This window comes from Mustela erminea, chromosome 16 (assembly GCF_009829155.1).
Source record: "Mustela erminea isolate mMusErm1 chromosome 16, mMusErm1.Pri, whole genome shotgun sequence".
NCBI classification, from domain to species: domain Eukaryota; kingdom Metazoa; phylum Chordata; class Mammalia; order Carnivora; family Mustelidae; genus Mustela; species Mustela erminea.
Window position 1 is genome coordinate 51,874,910 of NC_045629.1, and position 19,581 is coordinate 51,894,490.

A 19,581-nucleotide genomic window follows, 5' to 3' on the forward strand; every position below is an offset into this window, starting at 1 on the left:
GCCTCAATGTCCCTATTTAATTGTAAACATATATAATTTGGAGCTAACATATCTTAACCATATTCTAGACGTTGTGCTAAATGCTGTATTTTATTTCATTAACCTCATCACAAACTTGTGAGAATATTATTTTTATTAGATGAATTAATTCATTTATTCAATAAATATTTACTGAATATTTACCAGGCAACAGGCATTATTTTAAAACCTGGGATAGAGCAGTGAACAGCAGAGGTAATGTCCTTGCCCCATGCAGTTAGCTTCCATTCAAGTAGAAAGGTATATAATAAAATCATGAGAAACCTAAAAGCTCAGAACAGGTTAAAAAAATATGCTTAAGCTCATGAACTATTAATTGATAGAAACAGGAGAGGAAACCATGTGTGACTGCCTCAGAAGCTAAGTTTAGGTCTCACTTCTTGACAAATTGCCAGATTTTGTTGACTTGACTAAATCACTTTGGCTCCAGAAAAATCTGGCCGTGTTCTGATTTTTGTTTGTTTGTTTGTTTTGTATACCAAATAGTTTTATCATGTTATTCTTTATATCTTTCAGATTTATAATAATAATAGGAAAACTTCAAACACTGTATACTAGACTAAAAAATAGCTTACTAACTTCCTTTCCTATGTCAACTCCAATTCCAGTGAATTTCCTAACCTTCAAAGACTAGCGCTGTGCCTGCTCGGAGACGTGATTCCAGAGCAGAAGCTCCCAATCCTTGAGGGACTGATTGACTCAGAATTCAGGAAGGAAAAAAATAAGTTTAGATTTCTAATGAGCTGAAAGCCTTTCTTTAAAAAGTTCCAAAGAGGATTCAGTATGTACGACCAAGCACATCTAGTCAAAATATTTCTGTCATTTTAATCATTAAAGTAGATGACAATCTTTCTGTTCATGGTGATTTCTGAGCGACATATAAAACAAACTTATACTTGAGTAACATTGTCTACAGGCACAATTACAAGCTAAGCAATATTCTAAGTTAAATCAGATATCCACATGTCTTTACATGAAAGAGTAACAAAATGCTCTTTAGTGGTGAATAAAGGAATTTTAATATAATGTGTCTTATTAACACTGGATTTAGTCAAAGAGAAATTACCAGTATTCATCTAATTAGGCAAGAAAAGTATAGTTTAACAAAAAGTAAGGGGTTACCTGTCACATAAGTATGTTTTCCACACGAAATGTCTAAATTGAACTTAAAATATGCAAGTTTAAGTCTTAACCTAGATACAGTGCTGTACTGCACAAAATAATTTACACATTAAAGCTTCCTGGGAATTTTGTTTCCTAACTCTTCTAATTTATTACCTTGTTTTTCTAAACTTATTGACTAAGGCAAAAGACCATGGTCTTTGACAGGAAGTATGGTCATTTTATCCATATATACATTCATAGTCTCCAGTGTTCTGTGCCAAGGTCAGTCAGGAGTGGCCCCAAGAGGAGACACCGGAGGAGCTCAGGAACATGAAGTCAACGGTAACAGGTCCTAGGAACCAAGGAGGCGTGCCACGCCTTGCAAGGCCACATGGGAAAGAAGCATTGTAGGTTCAGAAGGCAGAAGGGGCTGGAATAAGGGAGGAGTTAAGGCCAGAGCCTTTTGGGGGAGTTAGAAAGCCAGGATCAGGCAGAGTAAACAGTTTAAGACAAGCAGATTTAAGTCATTCCTTCCAGCTGGACTTTGGGTTTTCGGAGTGGTCTTCTACTGCCTGGTACCAGGTCCTGGAATGATGTAGGGCAGGGAAAGTATGCGTTTGGTGTGAATAAGTCAAATAGAGCAGGTGTGGCTCCGAATTTTCTAATTTGCATATCAAAGACATGCCCTGGGCTGAGCCCTTCCCTGTCTCTAACAATTGGCTAGCCCCAGAAAGGGCAATTTCTTCCCAACCAGGAAGGTTTTTAAAGGTTAAAACATCATAATACACTGAAAATAAAAAAAGTAAACAGTACACATACATATGTATATATGCACATATATCACACATATAATCTTTAGATGATTTTTAATCCCCACTAAAATTAAATTAAGAACTATAAAAAAATTCTCACTTGGAGCTTTGTTGTTTAGATATTTTTAAATATCTGTAACTGTGGCCTGTTAGTGGGTACTTTTGAAGGAAAGACTCCTTCTTGGTCTTTTATTTCTAAGCCTAGAGCCCTAATTTTCTCCTACGGGAGCAAGGGACCAGATAACCGTTAACAAAACTGTCTCAGAGAGCATAATGTGCCAAAGTTCTTCTCTTCCCTGACATTTCCAAATCCTGTGGCCCAGGCTCCTGAGCCCTGCTGTAAAGAAGATAGATGATAAAAAATGGCTATCTTTTGCAAGCAATAATTCAGAGCTCATTAAGAAAAATAATGTGACAGCTGCCAGTTCAAGGAACATGGAATAGTGGTGCCCTACAAATCATTTTATCTGACTCTAACTGTTACTAAGAAAGGTAAAAGGGCAAGAAACTACTTGTCTTTTCAAGGTCATTGTTGGCCAAATATAAGGAAAACATACACAACTTGAATAAGAGCATCACTGTTCCCAAATATGAAAGAATAATGTATGGGCATATGTATTTGGCGTCTTGGAAAAATATTCTAGAATGGGTTTGGGGTTTTTTTAATCCCATAGGACTCCAGAAATTCTGGTAGAGTCTTCTGTGAATTTGAAAGATTGATTTGATTAGCTATGGAAGTTACATAGATAATGAGTAATTAGATTTCATCAAGATATGTAAGTTTAAAGCATGTTCTCACTCTCTGAAATGATGCATGCAACGTGATTATACAAAGTAGAGAAATAGTTAAAATTTGGATTTGGTTTGTAATCAAGTTTTCAAAAAATTAAAGTATCCAATATTTTTCAAAATATGGGACTAATATGTTTTGTACTTTATAGTCTGGGGAATTAATATTCTTAATATATAGCCATTCATACATTTGTATACATTTTGAAGTACAACATCTAGTCATTTTATATGGGTTAAAACTAATGTCCAGGAATATTTTCATAATGTATGATTTGATGTGGGTAAGTTATAGTCCAAGAATATTTTCATATTATGGCTTAGCTTTCAATATTAATTTTAGAAACATCATGTGAGTTTTTATGTAGTATAATCATTTCACGAGTGTGGAATAGTCATCATTTGTTAAATACTCTGCAAAGTTAGTACACTTATAGAGCTGGACAATTAGCAAGAATAAATCAAAGCCCTCAGCCTATTTTTTTAATTTTCACAAAACCTTAACTACTATTGTTCCTTTGATACTGATAAGAATGGTGAAAAATGTAAATTGATGCTCGGAGTTACAGGCCAGTGAGGATACTTTCTGATATTTGCCATGGACCTTTTTATAGATGGGGCAAATCTATAAAAATCAAAAGAAGCTGAAATGAAAATGAAATAGGGGGAAGTCTATTCCTGCCTGAAATATTTACATATAGAAGTAATTGTGTTAGCTGAAAAGTAGAGGAGAAACAATAGAACAATTTAAGGGGATGATATACACAATGAATTGCTGGGTTAGAATTGTGGAGTTTATCCTGAACACCTATGAAGAAGAAGATGTTATTGCTTAAAAATCATATACTAAGGATAATTGGGAGGAACAATAGCTGAATTAAAAAGAAAGAGTAAAGGAACCATGAAAATTTGAAAGGAATTAATTTTTAAAACCAGATTAACAGAGGTATTAAAGTCATAAAAATATGGAGTTTAAAGTCTATTAATGATCTCTAGCCTCCTCACGGACTGGATTGGGAAAAGGAGGCCCCTGAGCAAAAAAACAAAGAAATTCAACGTGCTAAATCAAACTTTTTCACTTGAGTTCTTAAACTCCTATATTTCTCCATTTTGAAGAAATATTTTGTATCAATTTTTGACTTTTTAATCTTTCTCTCTCCTCAAGTTCTTCTGATTTTGCCTTTAAAAAAAAGTAATATACTAGTAATCCTTGTTTTCGGAACTGTGCTATTTGGATACTCCCGTGAGTTTACCATTTCTTTCTTTCTCTTCAATTGCAAATCTGTCCAACATAGTCGCCTCCTGAACAGCTTCCTCTCCATTCCATCAAGTTCCTTTGTCAACTTCTTGGAAACTGAATTTGATCTCTATTTCAGTAGAGATCAAATTAACTGGCTTTCTTAAAGGCCAGTTGTGTGTCCTCGAAATTCCAAATCTAGAGCTTTCTTAACGTTCCTACTAATGAATTCTTTGCATCACTTGACCACCTCAACATTTGTGAACTCATCCTTCTCTTGTCTTCTGTGGGATTTAACCCTATTCTGTTTTTCGTATTTCTGAGAATGTCCCTCCTTTTCTTCCAAACCTTTGTAAGTATTCTGCAGAGTATCTTCTCAAACATTGTCATTTCTGTCTTGCTACATTTGGCTTCCTTATGTAAGCTGCCTCTTATCTTCTCTCCTCTCCTGTTCAACTTATATTTATTTACTCCATCTTTTTAGCCCTGACTTTTCCCTTGGGCCCTTGTCCTAAGTGTGCGGCTTCCTCCCATTGAACCTCTCCATCCGAAATTCCATTCTGTGGTGATCCCTTCCTAAACCATCACTACCCAGGCAAACATTAAGCTCTTTAAGGGTGTTAGTTTCCTCTTCCAAAAAAGTTGTGAGTGAATTCATATAAAGCACTTAGAGTACCCATTGGCGTATGGTAAATGCTTACTAATTTGAGTTCTTATTATATCTTATTTCCAGATGCAGATACTAAGCTATACAGATGGTTCTTTCCAAATAACTTTGACATTAGTCTTTGCTTTTTATTAGTAAGAGCAATATAGGAGCCTGGGTTTTTCTATTCTTCCCCCAGATTATTCCTATAAACTCTTAACTGATTTTCCTGTAGCCAGTCTTTTTTATTCCATCCTCTTTGTTAGTCAAAAACAGATGAGATTGTGCTGTTGTGATAAACAACCCTGATTCCTAGTGACATTAACCAACACACATTGTTTCTTCCCATTGTAGTCACTCAGGGTCTGATAGAGGGAAAGACAAGTTGGAGTTCATCACCATCAATTAAATGCATCCTCCCAGAAGCAACATGACTCATTTCCACTAACATTTCACTTGTCAAAATAAGTCAAAAGATCACTTCTAGCCTCGGTGGAGTAAGGCAAGATAACCTTACCTTGCCCCTGCCTGCAAGGAGGAGAACAGAATATTGTAAACAGCCTAATGACTCCTCCCACTAGGTTACGTAATCTTCCTTGTTTATCATTTGTGTGTTACTCTCTAGCACCATCAGCTTCAATGACTCTTTTTACAGGAATCCATATAACAACGTGAGTCTAATCTGCTTTTCCGGACTTCACTTCTGCTACTCTTAGCCTGTAACATCTTCTACTTCAGCCAAACTGCACTACTCATCCCCAAAACATGGCATGTTCTTTCTGCATTTAATGCAAAATATTCTCTTCTCTTTAGTATTTTTTCTTTCTCGCTACATGTAATCGCTTTTACCCAGTATTCAAGACCCAGGTTCATGAAACTTTCCAGAACTCTGATTTTTTTTTAATTTTTTTTTTAATTTATTTGACAGATCAGAAGTAGGCAGAGAGGCAGGCAGAGAGAGAGAGAGAGCAGGAAGCAGGCTCCCTGCCTAGCAGAGAGCCCAATGTGAGACTCGATCCCAGGACCCTGGGATCATAACCTGAGCTGAAGGCAGAGGCTTAACCCACTGAGCCACCCAGGCGCCCCAGAACTCTGATTTTTAATGGTCTCTTTCCCTCTAATGAAATCTCATAGTACTGCAAGATTTTCTCTACTACTTATAACATTTTTTAAAACTAATTTGCATAAGCACTTCTCGTCTTACTTGCATTTTAAACTATATGCTTCTTAAATAATGACTGTACCTCATTCGTTGTTTTTATTCACTGCCATGCCAACCGTACTGTAGGCTAAATGGAGCCTTAGCACTAATTGGAAAAAGGTGTTCCCCTGGTTAGATTGTTAGAAAGACACTTGTTTTGAGCAAGAGAAAATTCTCCTGTTGTGTGCAGAGTAAAAGTTCTCTTCCCATTAGTTCGGGCCCCACCGAGCATGAAGATAGAGCTCAGACACTCTTCCAGCCCCAACTTGCTCCTTTAGGACCTAACACCAAGTGGGTGTAACACAGTAAATATTTGCTAATGGAATCAATTAGTTAGCGGCAAGAACGTGTACTGTATGTAAATTAGCTGAATCCAGAAATGTGTGCAAGCCTAAAAATTTAAGGAGAAAAAGAATCAAAATATAAATTGGCTCTTGGCACTGAGGACCATTATAAAGAAGAAGCTGAAGTCAGAGAAAAGGAGTAGGTTTTATAAGGTACATGTTATAACGAAAACATTTTAAAATCGTAATTCTTGTATAAAGTTTCTTTACAAATTGTTTTCTTAATCAATAGTGAAAGCAAGTGGCGTGATGGAAATATATGTACTCTAAGTGTAGTTTTTGTGTTTAATTTTTTAAGGAAGACAGAACACAGCTAACTTAAAAAAAGATATTGAAAAATGATCATATAAGGATGGGCAAAATAAATTATTAGAAACCAGGATCACTGTGTGACAGAGAGAAACATAGACTTAGATTTGTAAAGTATTACATTTAAATTTTTTTCTTAAAGTAAGTTTCTTCATTCTCAAAGTGGTGGTGGTAGAGATATGTTACTCATCAATTTGATGGAGAACTTATAAAATTAAGGAACTGTGAAGGATTAATATATAGGTAGACTTTAGAGTTTAAATAAATTTAGGAATTTTCAGTTAGTAAATGAATATTCCTGATACCTTTGATGATCTAAGTCTTCATAAATTTGTCACTATTTATAGAAGACAGTCATGTTCTCTTCAAAATGGCCTTTAATGGTATATTTAGAGACAAAATATTGGTCTGGAGCCCAGGTTTCTTGGTGCCACCACCTGTGCAGTGTATGTCCGCACAGACTTAGGGTCGCTCTGATCTAATACCTGAACAGGCAGTTCAATAAGGGTCGGTAGGACAGGACGTACATTGATCCCAACAATTCCAGGTCCTCTTCTCTCTTGACCTCATCTTATGTCAGTATCTACAGCTTCACCTCATTCAATTAACACTGGTTTCATAAGTTCCCTCTAACAACCAGCTTGTTTTGGCCTCAGGATATTTGCACTTGCTCCCCTCTTGGTGCCCTTCCTTAGCATGACTGACTTCATCATTCAGGACTCAGCTCAGTTGTCTCCTCTTCAGAGAGGCATTTCTTGACCATGCTAATGTTGCCCTTCCTCCAAACTTTCCAGTCCCCATAATCATTTTATTCTACCTTATTTTCTTCAGATCACATATCACCATCTGAAATTGGCCTTTATTAACTTGTTTATTGCCTTTCCCTATGATGATCTGAATGAAAGCTCCATGAAAACAGGGACATTCTCTCCTTCTCTGCTGTACTTTTGACTCCAAGAACTGCCACGTAGTGGGTATAAAATAAATATCTTTTAAATGAATGATCAAAATCCTAGTGGTAGTGGCATATGAAAAAGGATCAAGCCTCAAACTAAGAAATCTTTTTTTTTCCTTAAAGAATATTTTGTTTTGTTTTGTTTTGTTTTTAAGAGATCTTTAGGGGCGCCTGGGTGGCTCAGTCATTAAGCGTCTGCCTTTGGCTCAGGTCATGATCCCAGGGTCCTGGGATCAAGCCCCACATTGGGCTCCCTGCTCAGCGGGAGCCTGCTTCTCCCTCTCCCCCTGCCCCTGCTTGTGTACCTGCAATCACTGTCTCTCTCTGTCAAATAAATAAATAAAATCTTTTTTTTTTTAATAAAGAAATCTAATCAAGCAGAACTTTAGGCATGAACAAGAAGTTGGCAGGGGAATTGGGGAGCTTACAGGACTTCCTGGGACTCCTTAAACTATTATAACTAAGCGACGATCTGCTCTGTCGACACTGAGGCCTTGAGACCTCTTCCTTCCCTGAGACCCAAGACCTGTACCATAAACACAGCTCTGTGACTAATGGCTCTCATCAAGGCAGATATTTTTGGCTAAAAATACTTCATTAATTAGGTCATTATTCCTCCCTAACTCTGGATATCAACTTTGTGGAGTAGACAAACACACATATCCCCTCCAATACATTCAGATCCTATACTAATAAATTATGGTATATTAATTGAATGCATTTATAAATCAACTTCAGTAATACTAAAAATACTTAATTTTAAATTTGTGTCATTTCCAGAAATGAAAGAATGAGTATAGGAAACTCAGATTTTACATGCTCCTCAGAGAGAGATTTTATTTGAATTGTTAACAATTCATTAAGGTTTCTTGATGTTAGAGTTGGTCACTGGAATTTCAGTTATAAAAGAAGACCCTGTCATTATGTAGCCATATTTGCATTTCTCATGCTGATATTTGCCAGTAAATTAATGAAAAGAAACTATGGCATATCATGTGTTTATCTTTATCCTTGTGGTGATCGATGTTAAATAAACATTTGTTGAATACATGATTACTACTTTCCAAGCCTAAAATTGCAGATGGTCACTTGAGTAAGTGAAATAAAACTTATTAAATCATAAATTAGGGTATTAATAATTTTAAGTTCCACATTTTAGGAAAGCCATAGTATTTAATATAGAGAAAAATTTTAATTAAGAGAAATTAAGACAGGAGCAGAGTTTGTGACCCCTCTTTCCCACACCCAAGAACATGCCAGAATTCAAGAAAAGACACTGTAATTCAGGCATCTGCCCAATGACTGACAACTGGTGCAATCAAGTATGAGTTTTCACTGTGATAGGTACATGGTTAGCCATTGTCACCTGCCTCCAGAAACACAACAATGGGAAGGAAAAGGAATCAAACCCTTCAAGGAGCCATACTGTTTGAGAGCTTGGCCAGTCTCACTGGGTGCCTTTTTCCCATTCTACCATTATTACTACTGTCTCCTTCCTTTTGAGCCCTGCAGGCCCTCTCTAGCACCACTTCCTAGCCCCAGATGTTATAAATACTTCCACCCCTGGAATTCTCTCTGCCTACTTCCTATCCAGAAGTATCTGTTCTGTTTCTGAGCTGCACACTCTACTGTAACAGCTGCTGGGCTGAGCTGTAGTTAAGACCACAAGGTTCTGAAATCACCCTAGTCTCTAACACTTTGGCTAAGTCCCTCCTAACCACCTTCCTGGTTCTCAATATGGTGAAGTATTTGTTTCAGCAAGACTGTATTTTTTATTTACAATGTTACTGTTGTGCCCATATTCTCATACACACAGACTTTGCCTTTGTCCTATGTTTGCTATTTATTACTTTAACCCAAACCACTTAGCTCTATTCATTCAAACTATGAATTAACACTTTTGGCCCCTTGGCCTATAATCTTCATTTAATTTAATCACATACTGCCATAACCCCTGATAGGCTATTTAAGTCTTTGAGGAATATCTACAAATATTTCACTTGCCGTTCATTATCTTTCTCCCAATGATTGACAATACTAAATTTCCCTTTTAAAAAAATCTTTCAAGATACAATTTCAACATTTATAATTATGTCCTAAAATAGATCACTTGCATGGGCAATTTCACATGTATTACTGTGAGAGTACTAAATGTATAAAGTTTTTCATTGTTTTTCTGAAGTCAAAAATTAGAAAAGATGAAAATGATATTCAGATATGTAGAAATGGCTGTATCTCTTTCTAGAACTGAGCATCCTATATCAATATCCAGTATTATTGTATGGTAATCTCTTGGGATTAGCTTGAAAGCCATGCTATACCTTTAGCCCTCAGAATGAACTATGTGGATTGAATAACTTGAACTATCTAAAAGAAAAAGGTATGTTAGTCCTTCATTGCTCTTTTCATTTGTTTTAAATATTTTTTCTTGTTGCCGTGTATGCTGGGGGGAAATTGAAAAAAAGAACACTTTTAAAACTATAATTACCAATCAGAGAAAATTAAAGCTATTTTTAGTACACTGTGCACAGTATATCCTTCTAGATCTTTTGCTGTGTACATTTATACTTTTTCCCCATAAGAACAGGAACATTCTGAACATATACTTTTATTTTTTCATATTCTATTTATATGCCCCTTGTGCAGGGAAATGGTAGATCATTTCACAAATCCAGGTTTCTCCAACCACCTAGTTGAGCAAGAATAGGTGATAGATAGCTATGGATAGACAGACAGATGGATTAAAGAACGGATAGCCTCCAGGGTTTGAATTTATGTGTGTCCCCTATCAATAAGGTAAATCCATATTTGGTATGAGAGCCAGCCAAAATTAGGCTGCAAGCAGAAGCAGATGCTTCTGCCCCCCACCATGTCAAGGACATTTTTATGTCAATAAATACGTATTTATAATATCATTTTCAAAGGTATAGTCTACTTTATTGATGAACATAACTGATTTAAACACCCTCAACTATTGGACATTTATGAGGTTTTCTCTTGTGTGTATGAGTATATTGTTATTATAATCAATTCTGTGGTAAATGCTATTGCTAAATTTGTACACGTTGCTAAATTTTCCTTTAGGATATACCTAAAAGTAGAATAGAGAGGTTAAAAGCTCCTCTGGGCTTTTTTAAAGGCTTTTGATACATATTGCCAGATCACCCTTCAGAAGTCCATCACTGAGACACCCCCTCCACACACAGCTGCACTGGAAATTTACCAGACCCTTAGAAACACTCTCTTTTGCAATTGATAGTGTAATGGATCTGTGTTTTCTTAATCACCTTGAGCATTCCAAATGATCACCCATGTTTACAGATTTATTTTACTGCAAAGTATTTCATGAATCCAGAGTCATAAAGCTTTAAAAATTTTGGTTAATAGCTTGTTTGCTTACAGCATTGTTTGCTTATAGTTTTAAGTGATGACGAGCAGGAAAAGTCAAGGAAACCTGTAGCAATACTCTAGCCTCAGTCTCCCTCTTGTCAAAACACAGCACTGGAGGGTAGCTATTCAAAACTCATCCCTAGTGATCTCGACGGTTCTAGAAGATGAAGAGTAGATCCATCTTACAAAGCTTTTTTTTTTTTTTTAATTTGACAGACAGACAAGTAAGCAGAGAGGCAGAGAGAGAGGGGGAAGCAGCTCCCCACTGAGCAGAGAACCTGATGAGGGGCTCTATCCCAGGACCCTGGGATCATGACCTGGGCCGAAGGCAGAGGCTTAACCCACTGAGCCACCCAGGTGCCCCAAAACTTTTAATGCAGATAATGCATTATCCAAGTTGTTAGGCTGAAGAGAATATACTTCTGTAAAACCAAAATGTCATTAAATTTATCTACAAACTGATTTATCAGTTATAGTTAGTATTTTATTGTATCCTGCTTAATTTTGGGTGAGTTCTTTATGGCTTTAATAGCCAACCATGAAAATTAAGATGCAAAAATCATAAGGTACATTAAATAATATTTTGTGAGTATGTCTTTCACTTCCTTGGGTGGGAATGACTTAAGAGGTTGTTTTCTTTTTTTTTTTTTTTTAAGTTTTTATTTATTTATTTGATAGAGATCACATGTAGGCAGAGAGGCAGGCAGAGAGAGAGAAGAAGGGAAGCAGGCTCCCTGCTGAGCAGAGAGCCCATTGCAGGGCTCCATCCCAACACCTTGGGATCATGACCTGAGCTGAAGGCAGAGGCTTTAGCCCATTGAGCCACCCAGATGCCGCAAGAGGCTGTTTTCGAAAAGTATTTATTTGAGGGAAAGATGCCTCCATGACAGGAGTACTGGGGTTTTCTGACGTGTTATATGGAGCACGTTATTCTTTTGAAAAACCTTAGTTTCAGCTAAACTTTAGCTTTTCTAGGCTTTTCTGATGACAACATACAGTGAAAATTGTATGTTGCATTTCCGTGTTTATTTGCCCAGAATCCATGGGATAAGAAATATCACAGGGCAGCAAAGCATATCATAGTTTGAGGGGACCTTGCAGAAACTCCAGTTTAAGATGTTTAATGACTGCTGAATGGAAATGGCAGCAGTGGTGGTGATGGTGGTGATAATGAGGAGAAGGTAGGGGAGACTAATTCTTGGAAATCTTATGTGGCTGGCATTCTGTTTAGTGCTTTACTTAACATCTTCTCATTTACTGAGAAAATTAAGTATCAGAAAAGGCTTAACTCTCCCGAATGAGCTAGCCAAAGATCAAACCCAGATTTCCCGACTCTCCGTGATGTCTGCTGTCCATTGTGTTAACGGTGGCTATCCTAAAGAGATTATAGACATTTTAATTTCGAAAGTTTATAAATTTATAACTATAAATATCATTTCTACTGGTGTTGTTAGGTATTTATATGATGCATGTTGAAGGGCTGTAGCCTTATTCTGTCTGTTGCCCATATTACTTAATAAAAGTATTGTGATTTCACTTTATTAAATTTTTACTTTAGAGATATTATCCCTATTCTTTAAAAGAAGAAGGGAAAATAGAGTATTCTTATGTTACAAATGAGGAATCTGAGGCTCAGAGTAGAGCAATTAACTCTTTCAAGGAAGTCTGTTAAGTAACAGCAAAACTGGGAGTCCAGCCCGTATCTTTTCGCCTCCCAAACTCTTTCTCTTTTATTCTATTGTTGTTTATTAAAGAATAGCAAAATCAAACAAGCTTGAAAATGATTAATTTTGGGTATTATAGAAACATATACACTGTTCTCTCTTTTGGCCAATTTATGCCTCATTTCTTCTTAAACTAATGTGAGGAGTAAAATAGTACAGTTTACTGTATTTTTTTAAAGATTTCCTTTTTAATTTATTTGACAGAGAAAGAGAGTTTGTGAAAGCACAAGTTGGGGGAGCAGAAGGGGGAGGGCGGAGAAGCTGGCTTCCCATTGAGCAGGGAGCCCAATGCAGGGCTTGATTCCAGGACCCTGAGATAGTGACCTGAGTAGAAGGTTTAACTGACTGAGCCACCCAGGTGCCCCTAGTTTACTATATTTTTAAAACAGTGTTACACTAGGACTTTCCCCTCTGAAATACTTGAAGAAAATAAACATAAAATTAACATGTGGTCCTGGCCTTTTAGGAGATTTTACTCTAAGATGAAGTAAAAACAATTTTTTTTTTTTTTTTTTAGGGAGACCAAGAAATTAAATTAGAAATAAGAGCTTATCTCAATAGATCCGTTTTCTAATTCCCATTCTTTAAATGACATCTAAAGATATTTCTAGGGCTCCTGTGTGGCTCAGTCAGTTAAGTGTCTGCAGACGCTTTGGTCCTGATCTCAGGGTCCTGAGATGGAGCCTCACATTAGGGCTCCCTGCTGAGCGGGAAGTCTGCTTCTGCCTCTGCCTCACCTCCTCCCTGCTTAGGCTCTCTCTCTCTCTCTCTCTCTCTCAAATAAATACATAAAATCTTTATGAAAAAAATATATTTCTAATGTTTCTTGATTTTTTCTTTTCTTTTGCTGCTATAATTATGTTATTCACTCATACTATCAAAACCAAATTAAAGCAGAAGTTATTACTCTAATCCTGAGTCAGAATGATATGCGATTAAGTCTTCCCATTCCTGCAACACAGACCACTTCCTTCACGTTCTCTCAGGTTTTGGGGGCCAGCTGGATAGCCTGCTTCGAGATTCTTCAACCTCTACTATTTCCCGCCACACTCCAATGATCACAGAAAAATCAAGGGTCCTGTCTTTAGTTACTCCCATTGGCAGTGTTAGTCTACTGACTACCGCCAATGGAGTAATCAGTAATCAGTGCTAACACTGCCAATGGGAGTAATCAGCTAATCAGTAATCGTCACCAGTAATCAGTAATCGTTAATCAGCTCACATGCTTCATTGAGACATTGATTGCTTTCTGACCACATTGCCTAGAGATCTGATAATGAGGTTTCCTTCTTTCAAATGAATGCAAGAGGGAAATCTTCCTTTTCTTTATTTTTGGAGAATAGAAAGCAATAAATATGAAATTCTGTTAGGTGAAGTAACTTATTTTTAATTCAAAACTAATGAAAACATCGATCTCTGTTAGAAAATTTAACCATTATTAGATAACTCTTAAAGCTTAGGAGACAGAGAAGAACTTATGTTGAAGGGCCACTCTTAGCAGTGGGCGCTGTTATTTTTGTTATTTTTTCGAAGAATTTTACCACTCGTGTAATTTCTTTTTGAAGGCAATAGGAAAGCAGACTGGAGAAGAATGCTTTTGGAAACGTCTTCCTTTGCTGTACAGCTTTCTCTGCAGCATACTTGCCCTTGCTGGACAGTATATTATCTTAAATAAGCCCTCTGATTTTTTGTGAACATTTATTTTTCCCTCTGTGGCCACGCAAACCGGTGCCTTCTGTGACAGCGGAAATGAAATCATGATTATTAGTTTCCATAGTTGTGTGAGCTTGACCCTGAATCGTAAAGCCCATTCAAGACCGTGGTACTTGCAAATGGTTAAACTCTAAAAATAGATCCCATAAATGATATCATTTCGTTAGACTCCGGACATTTCATCTAAAATACATTTTCTGTCTTTTCCTTTTCACTCTTGCCGTCCCTTTTAACGATCCATCGGCCTACAGTGTCTTTACATCCAAAATGCAAAGCAGACAAATGGGCATCTCTGGCAAGAACATGACCAAAAGCACCAGCATCAGTGGAGACATGTGCTCGCTGGAGAAGACGGACGGCAGCCAGTCGGACACGGCGGTGGGGGCGTTGGGCACCGGCGGCAAAAAGCGGCGCTCTAGCATTGGGGCCAAAATGGTAGCTATTGTTGGCCTCTCCCGGAAAAGTCGCAGTGCTTCTCAGCTCAGCCAAACGGGTAGGCATTTTTATGTTACTTTTGACTTCGTATGTGAGTTGTCATTAAAGTACATATTCTTTTCTCCTGCTCGTTATCTTGCAGTCATTAGTGGAAGATGACACGTTCCAGAGAGATAGGGGGCCTTTGAAACCTGTTAACCTTTCTGAAAATAAAGCAATAACTTTGTTTTTCAGTGACGAATGAGCCTTCTTTGAAGCGAACCCTGGCCCCTGTTCTTGAGAGGCACAAAATGTCTTTCCTCCTCAGGGAGGAGTTGAGCTGTGGGAGCTGGATTACCAGTGGCTGGCCCTTTGCAAAGATGATCTGCTCTGTGAAATACTTGCTTTTCTTAGGTTCCTCAAGAGGGAACCAGCCAAATCAATTTTCATTCTCAGCAAGTTACCGTGATGAAGATGACACCTCATCTTTTGTGTGAATCATATAGATCTTTTATTGCTGATGACCTAACTTTTTTTTCAGGTTGTAAGGAGCATTTACCAGTAGTATCAATTTTCTTACTGCAGTACTTATTTCCCTGGGAAAACTTCAAAGCAGCAATATTCTCCAGCAGCAGGGATGGAGGAATTTTCTGCTGATAGTGAAGATATTCAGAGCTTTGCTACTTTAAAATTCAGTTTCTAAATCACATCTGCAAAAATAAATTAGATACAGCGCTCCTACTCCTGCTCAGAAAAGCCACAGCTAGCAATTAAGAAATTTGTGAGTCAAAGCAATGGCTTTTCAAATGGTTGTTGATAATTAAACATTAAATCCCTGGTATCTTGGAAATAATAACATATCTTCTACTTAACAAACAAACAAAAGCATGTAATATGGTGTTTCTCTTACAGCAAATAAATTATAGGCAAATGGGTAAAATCTCATTTGTGTTTGAATTACTAGGGTTCTTATACACAGAAATCAGGACAAAAATCTGCAATCCAAAAGAATTTAAGGATACATTAAATTCCTGGACCCGGCTACTCTTGATTTTATATAATTATAATAGCAATTCTGGAATCTGAGCCTTATATAATAATATCATATTGAAATAGTTATTTGATGGTTTTCCTTATATTGTGGTTGTAGGTCACTATGTTCAATGTGGCTATTGACAGGTATTTTTCATTTGGTGTTTTAAAATGTTATTTTTCATTTTAATGTACAAATAAAAATTTAATTTATGGACATAGAGAATATATTTCAATGATTTTTAAAATTGCTAATATTTATACATAATTAGCTACATTACATGATAGATGGTGGCCTTTTGAAATTGAGGTCTTTTTTATATATCTCTAGCAGTTAGAACTTCAGTGCATTTTTTCCCTTAAAACTTATAGGTACCTATAACCTGAAAACTGTTCTAAAAATAAAGCCTATAAGTGAAAAAAAATACAGAACCTAACCTAAAACAGATATTCATAACTTTATATAAGTTAGAGAATACATGGTGTTAAACTAAATAATTGTTTCCACTGGTTCAGGGTTTTGGGATAAATATTGAGCACCTACTATGTGCCGAACACATGGAGAAAGATGGTATTTATCATCGTAAAAATAAATACCACTGTAACCAGAATGGGTTTTCAGACAAGACTGCTTACTTGCCTTCTAAAGAGTAGAATACTCAGCAAAATGGGATCTTTCTAAAAGATAGTGAAATTATTGCATATGATATCATCACAATCATATGTAAACAATAACTGTCAAAAGAGAAACCATTTATTTGAAGGTATGTTGTCCAGTACATATGCTGCTAAGTCATAGCTGTCTTCTGCCATGCTATTTGGTGGGCTGCTTTGTCTGTTAATTCCAAACTCACCTTTAATGTCACCATTTCTAAAGATTAGATGTGACTTGCTAGACATTATTACTCAGCAGAAAACACATGGAAATAACAAGGACACTTGGATTCCATTGCTAACTTTGAGTTATATGAGATAATCTACTATAACCTCTTTAAAAACCTACCTGACATATCTGAGCCATAGAATGTTCATCTGACAAATCTAACAAGGATTTTTTAAAGATAATATTTTAAAATGCATAAGAATATGCTTTGAAAAGTTAAAATCATTTTGTAGGTTTAAGCTATCAATAGTCAATTCAGCCTCACAGGGGAATCAAGAACTCTAGTTTAGATATGTTGACTTTGAGATGTCTGTCTAGACATGTAAGCAAGTTGTTACATGGTTAGTTGGAGTCCAGTTAGTATGAGTCCAGTTATTATGAGTCCCAGAGCCTAGTAGGTCAAGACTAAGGATGTAATGTGGGAGTGATCACAGGTAGTATTTAAAGCCACAGCACAAGATACGATTACTTAAGGTAACTTTAGTCAAGAAGAAAACTAAAGGGTGAGCTCAGGGATACTCCAACATTGGAAAATCAGAAGACAGTTCATCAAAGAAGGCTCAAGGAAGAGCAGCCATTAAAAAGAGAGAGAGAGAATGAGAAGAGAAGGAAAGAATATGGGATCTTGGTCACCAGATGAAGGAAATATTTTAAGAAAGATTATCAGTGTGTCAGGTGCTTCTGACAAGTAAGATGGAAGGTCAAGTAAGATGGAAGACGGAGAACTGACCATGGACTTGGCAAGATGGGGAGTTTGGTAAACCTTGACAAATCTTGCAGTGGTGGACAAGACCTTATTGGTGCAGGAGGGAAAGGGGAGGTAAGGTAGAGTCAGTGAGAAGAATATCAAGAATAAAAATAAGAATAATACTTATTGAACACTTTTGTGTGCAGGCACTATTCTAAGCCCTTCACATGTAAATCATTTAAACCTCACAATAATGTGCTTGAAGCAGGAAATAATTACTACTATCCTCATTTTACAGATGAGAAAACCAGAGCAGTGGGGAATTAACTGTCCCAAGTTTACTCAAGTAGTGAGGGTACACGTTGCGATTTGGATCCAGGCGCTATGGATTTGGGAGACTTCACTCTTACTCTAGTGTGGTGTAGACCAGCACTGTCCAATAGAATTCTTGGCTATGTGGGCAATTTTCTGTACCTGTGCTACCCAATATGGTATGGTAGCAATAGCTTCACATAGCTACTGAGCATTTGAAATGTGCTACTATGATGGAGGAACTAATTTTCCATTTTTTTTTTGCAATTTTGATTTAATTAGCATCAATGTAAATAGGTGCATGTGACTAGTGAGTATGGAGTTGGACAGTATAGATGGAAACAGCTCTTTCCAGGATTTTGATTAAAAAGGAAATATAGGAATAGGACTGTAGCAGGGTGTTTGGGTGGCTCAGTTGGTTAAGCATCTGCTTTCAGCTCAGGTCATGGTCTCGGGGTCAGGGGATTGAGTCCTGCATCAAACTCCCTGCTCTCAGGGAGCCTGCTTTCTCCCTCTCCCTCTGCGTCTCCCCCCGACTTATGCTCTCCTGCTCTCTCTGTCTAATAAACACATAAAAATCTTAGGAAAAAAAAAAAAGAAATAGGACTGTAGCTTGGGGGAAATGAAGTAAAAAAAGAGTTTTGCTCTTCTGATGACAGACGGGATCCTTGTGGGAATGACTGAGCAGGTTGAAGATGTTGGATTCAGAGCTTAAAGTGGAGATCAGTTGTTATGACCTGTGGTCACTCAGGAACCTATGAGTGATTTTCATCTTCTTTTCATCTTGTGATTTCTAAGCTGACACAGGACTTTATATTGACTCTAATGATAACACTTAGTAACTACCATCATTTATTTATTTCTCTGTTTTCTGGCTAGCCTGTTTTTTCATATTTTATGTGTCTTTCTCCATGTCTGGTATAGTTTCAGATGTAGTACTCTTCAATGAGAAGCTCATGTACTTTTTGGGATGCATGATTAAGTTCCCTGGGAAAAAGAAAAGAAACTGATAGAACTTATTTTTATTTTTTAACCTAAAAGATGTAGAAGAAATTAAGCATTGTTAATATTTAGGACATATTTACCCCCTTGTGTTCTTGGTTGGTCTGGTTGTCAGATGGTCAATGCCGTGTGCTTTTCTGGAGCCATTAGTTTAGTGAACCACCAGAAAGTGGCCAAGTGGCTTGAAAAGATCACTGCAGTAAAACTGTGGATTGAGTGTAATTCTAATATTGCAATGGGGACAAACAAGGTAGACCTGAAACTTCTTTTCCTATTTTAGCTTTTCATCAGCCACTGACGAAGTAGTTAGAGTGCAAATCATTATTAATGCAAATCATTATTCCTAATGATAAAGTAAGACTTTATATTCTCAGTAAGAATGTCTGAAGTGATGTACATTATAATTTTCCAAACTATTGGTATGCCCACCAAACTCGCTTCTCCTTTCTCCTGAGCACTTCCTAGCCCGTACTCCCCAGCCTCTGTTTTCCAGCATCAGTTTTGTGACGGAGTTGTAGACAACGGAATACAAGCACATAAATAAATTTTAAAGAAATCTCAAATCAACGCTACAGGATATAGTATGTTAAGGATTCTCACAAAGAATATGCATTGAACCCTACGTGCAGGTCTTTCTCACTTTCGAAATAATGTTTTAGCACTTAAAATACTATCAGCCACAATTAATTACAAGTATTTATAGTCATGCCACTATTTGTACTAAGTTCAAGTGGTTCAAATATAACAGATAAGGTAGACAGAATATTTTGCATAAGTGAAAACTATTATAAATATATTATGGATTTTTAAAATTATGTTATGTTAGTCACCACATATTATGAATTGTAGTAAACCATTTCTATAGCAAACTGGGATGAGCAAGTAGCTAAGAACAATAGCTTTACTGGTAATGGAAATTAATTTAACATTTCTTAGATTTGGATTGAATTTTATACTGTTTGTTCTAAAAAAAAGACTCATTTTTAT

The 19,581-nt window shown here is 36.7% G+C and overlaps 1 protein-coding gene across 44 annotated transcripts in view; it reads left to right on the forward strand.

Moving 5' to 3' along the window:
* RIMS2 (regulating synaptic membrane exocytosis 2) overlaps positions 1 to 19,581 on the forward strand; it is a 594,152-nt gene that overhangs the window by 499,477 nt on the left and 75,094 nt on the right. For 21 of the 44 annotated variants that reach the window (XM_032316364.1, XM_032316365.1, XM_032316366.1 and 18 more), the window contains one exon: positions 14,515 to 14,756. The exons of the other annotated variants lie outside the window; for them this stretch is intronic. In XM_032316364.1, coding sequence (XP_032172255.1) covers positions 14,515 to 14,756 — 242 coding nt within the window. The remainder of the gene's footprint in view (positions 1 to 14,514; positions 14,757 to 19,581) is intronic. 44 annotated transcript variants of the gene reach the window in all.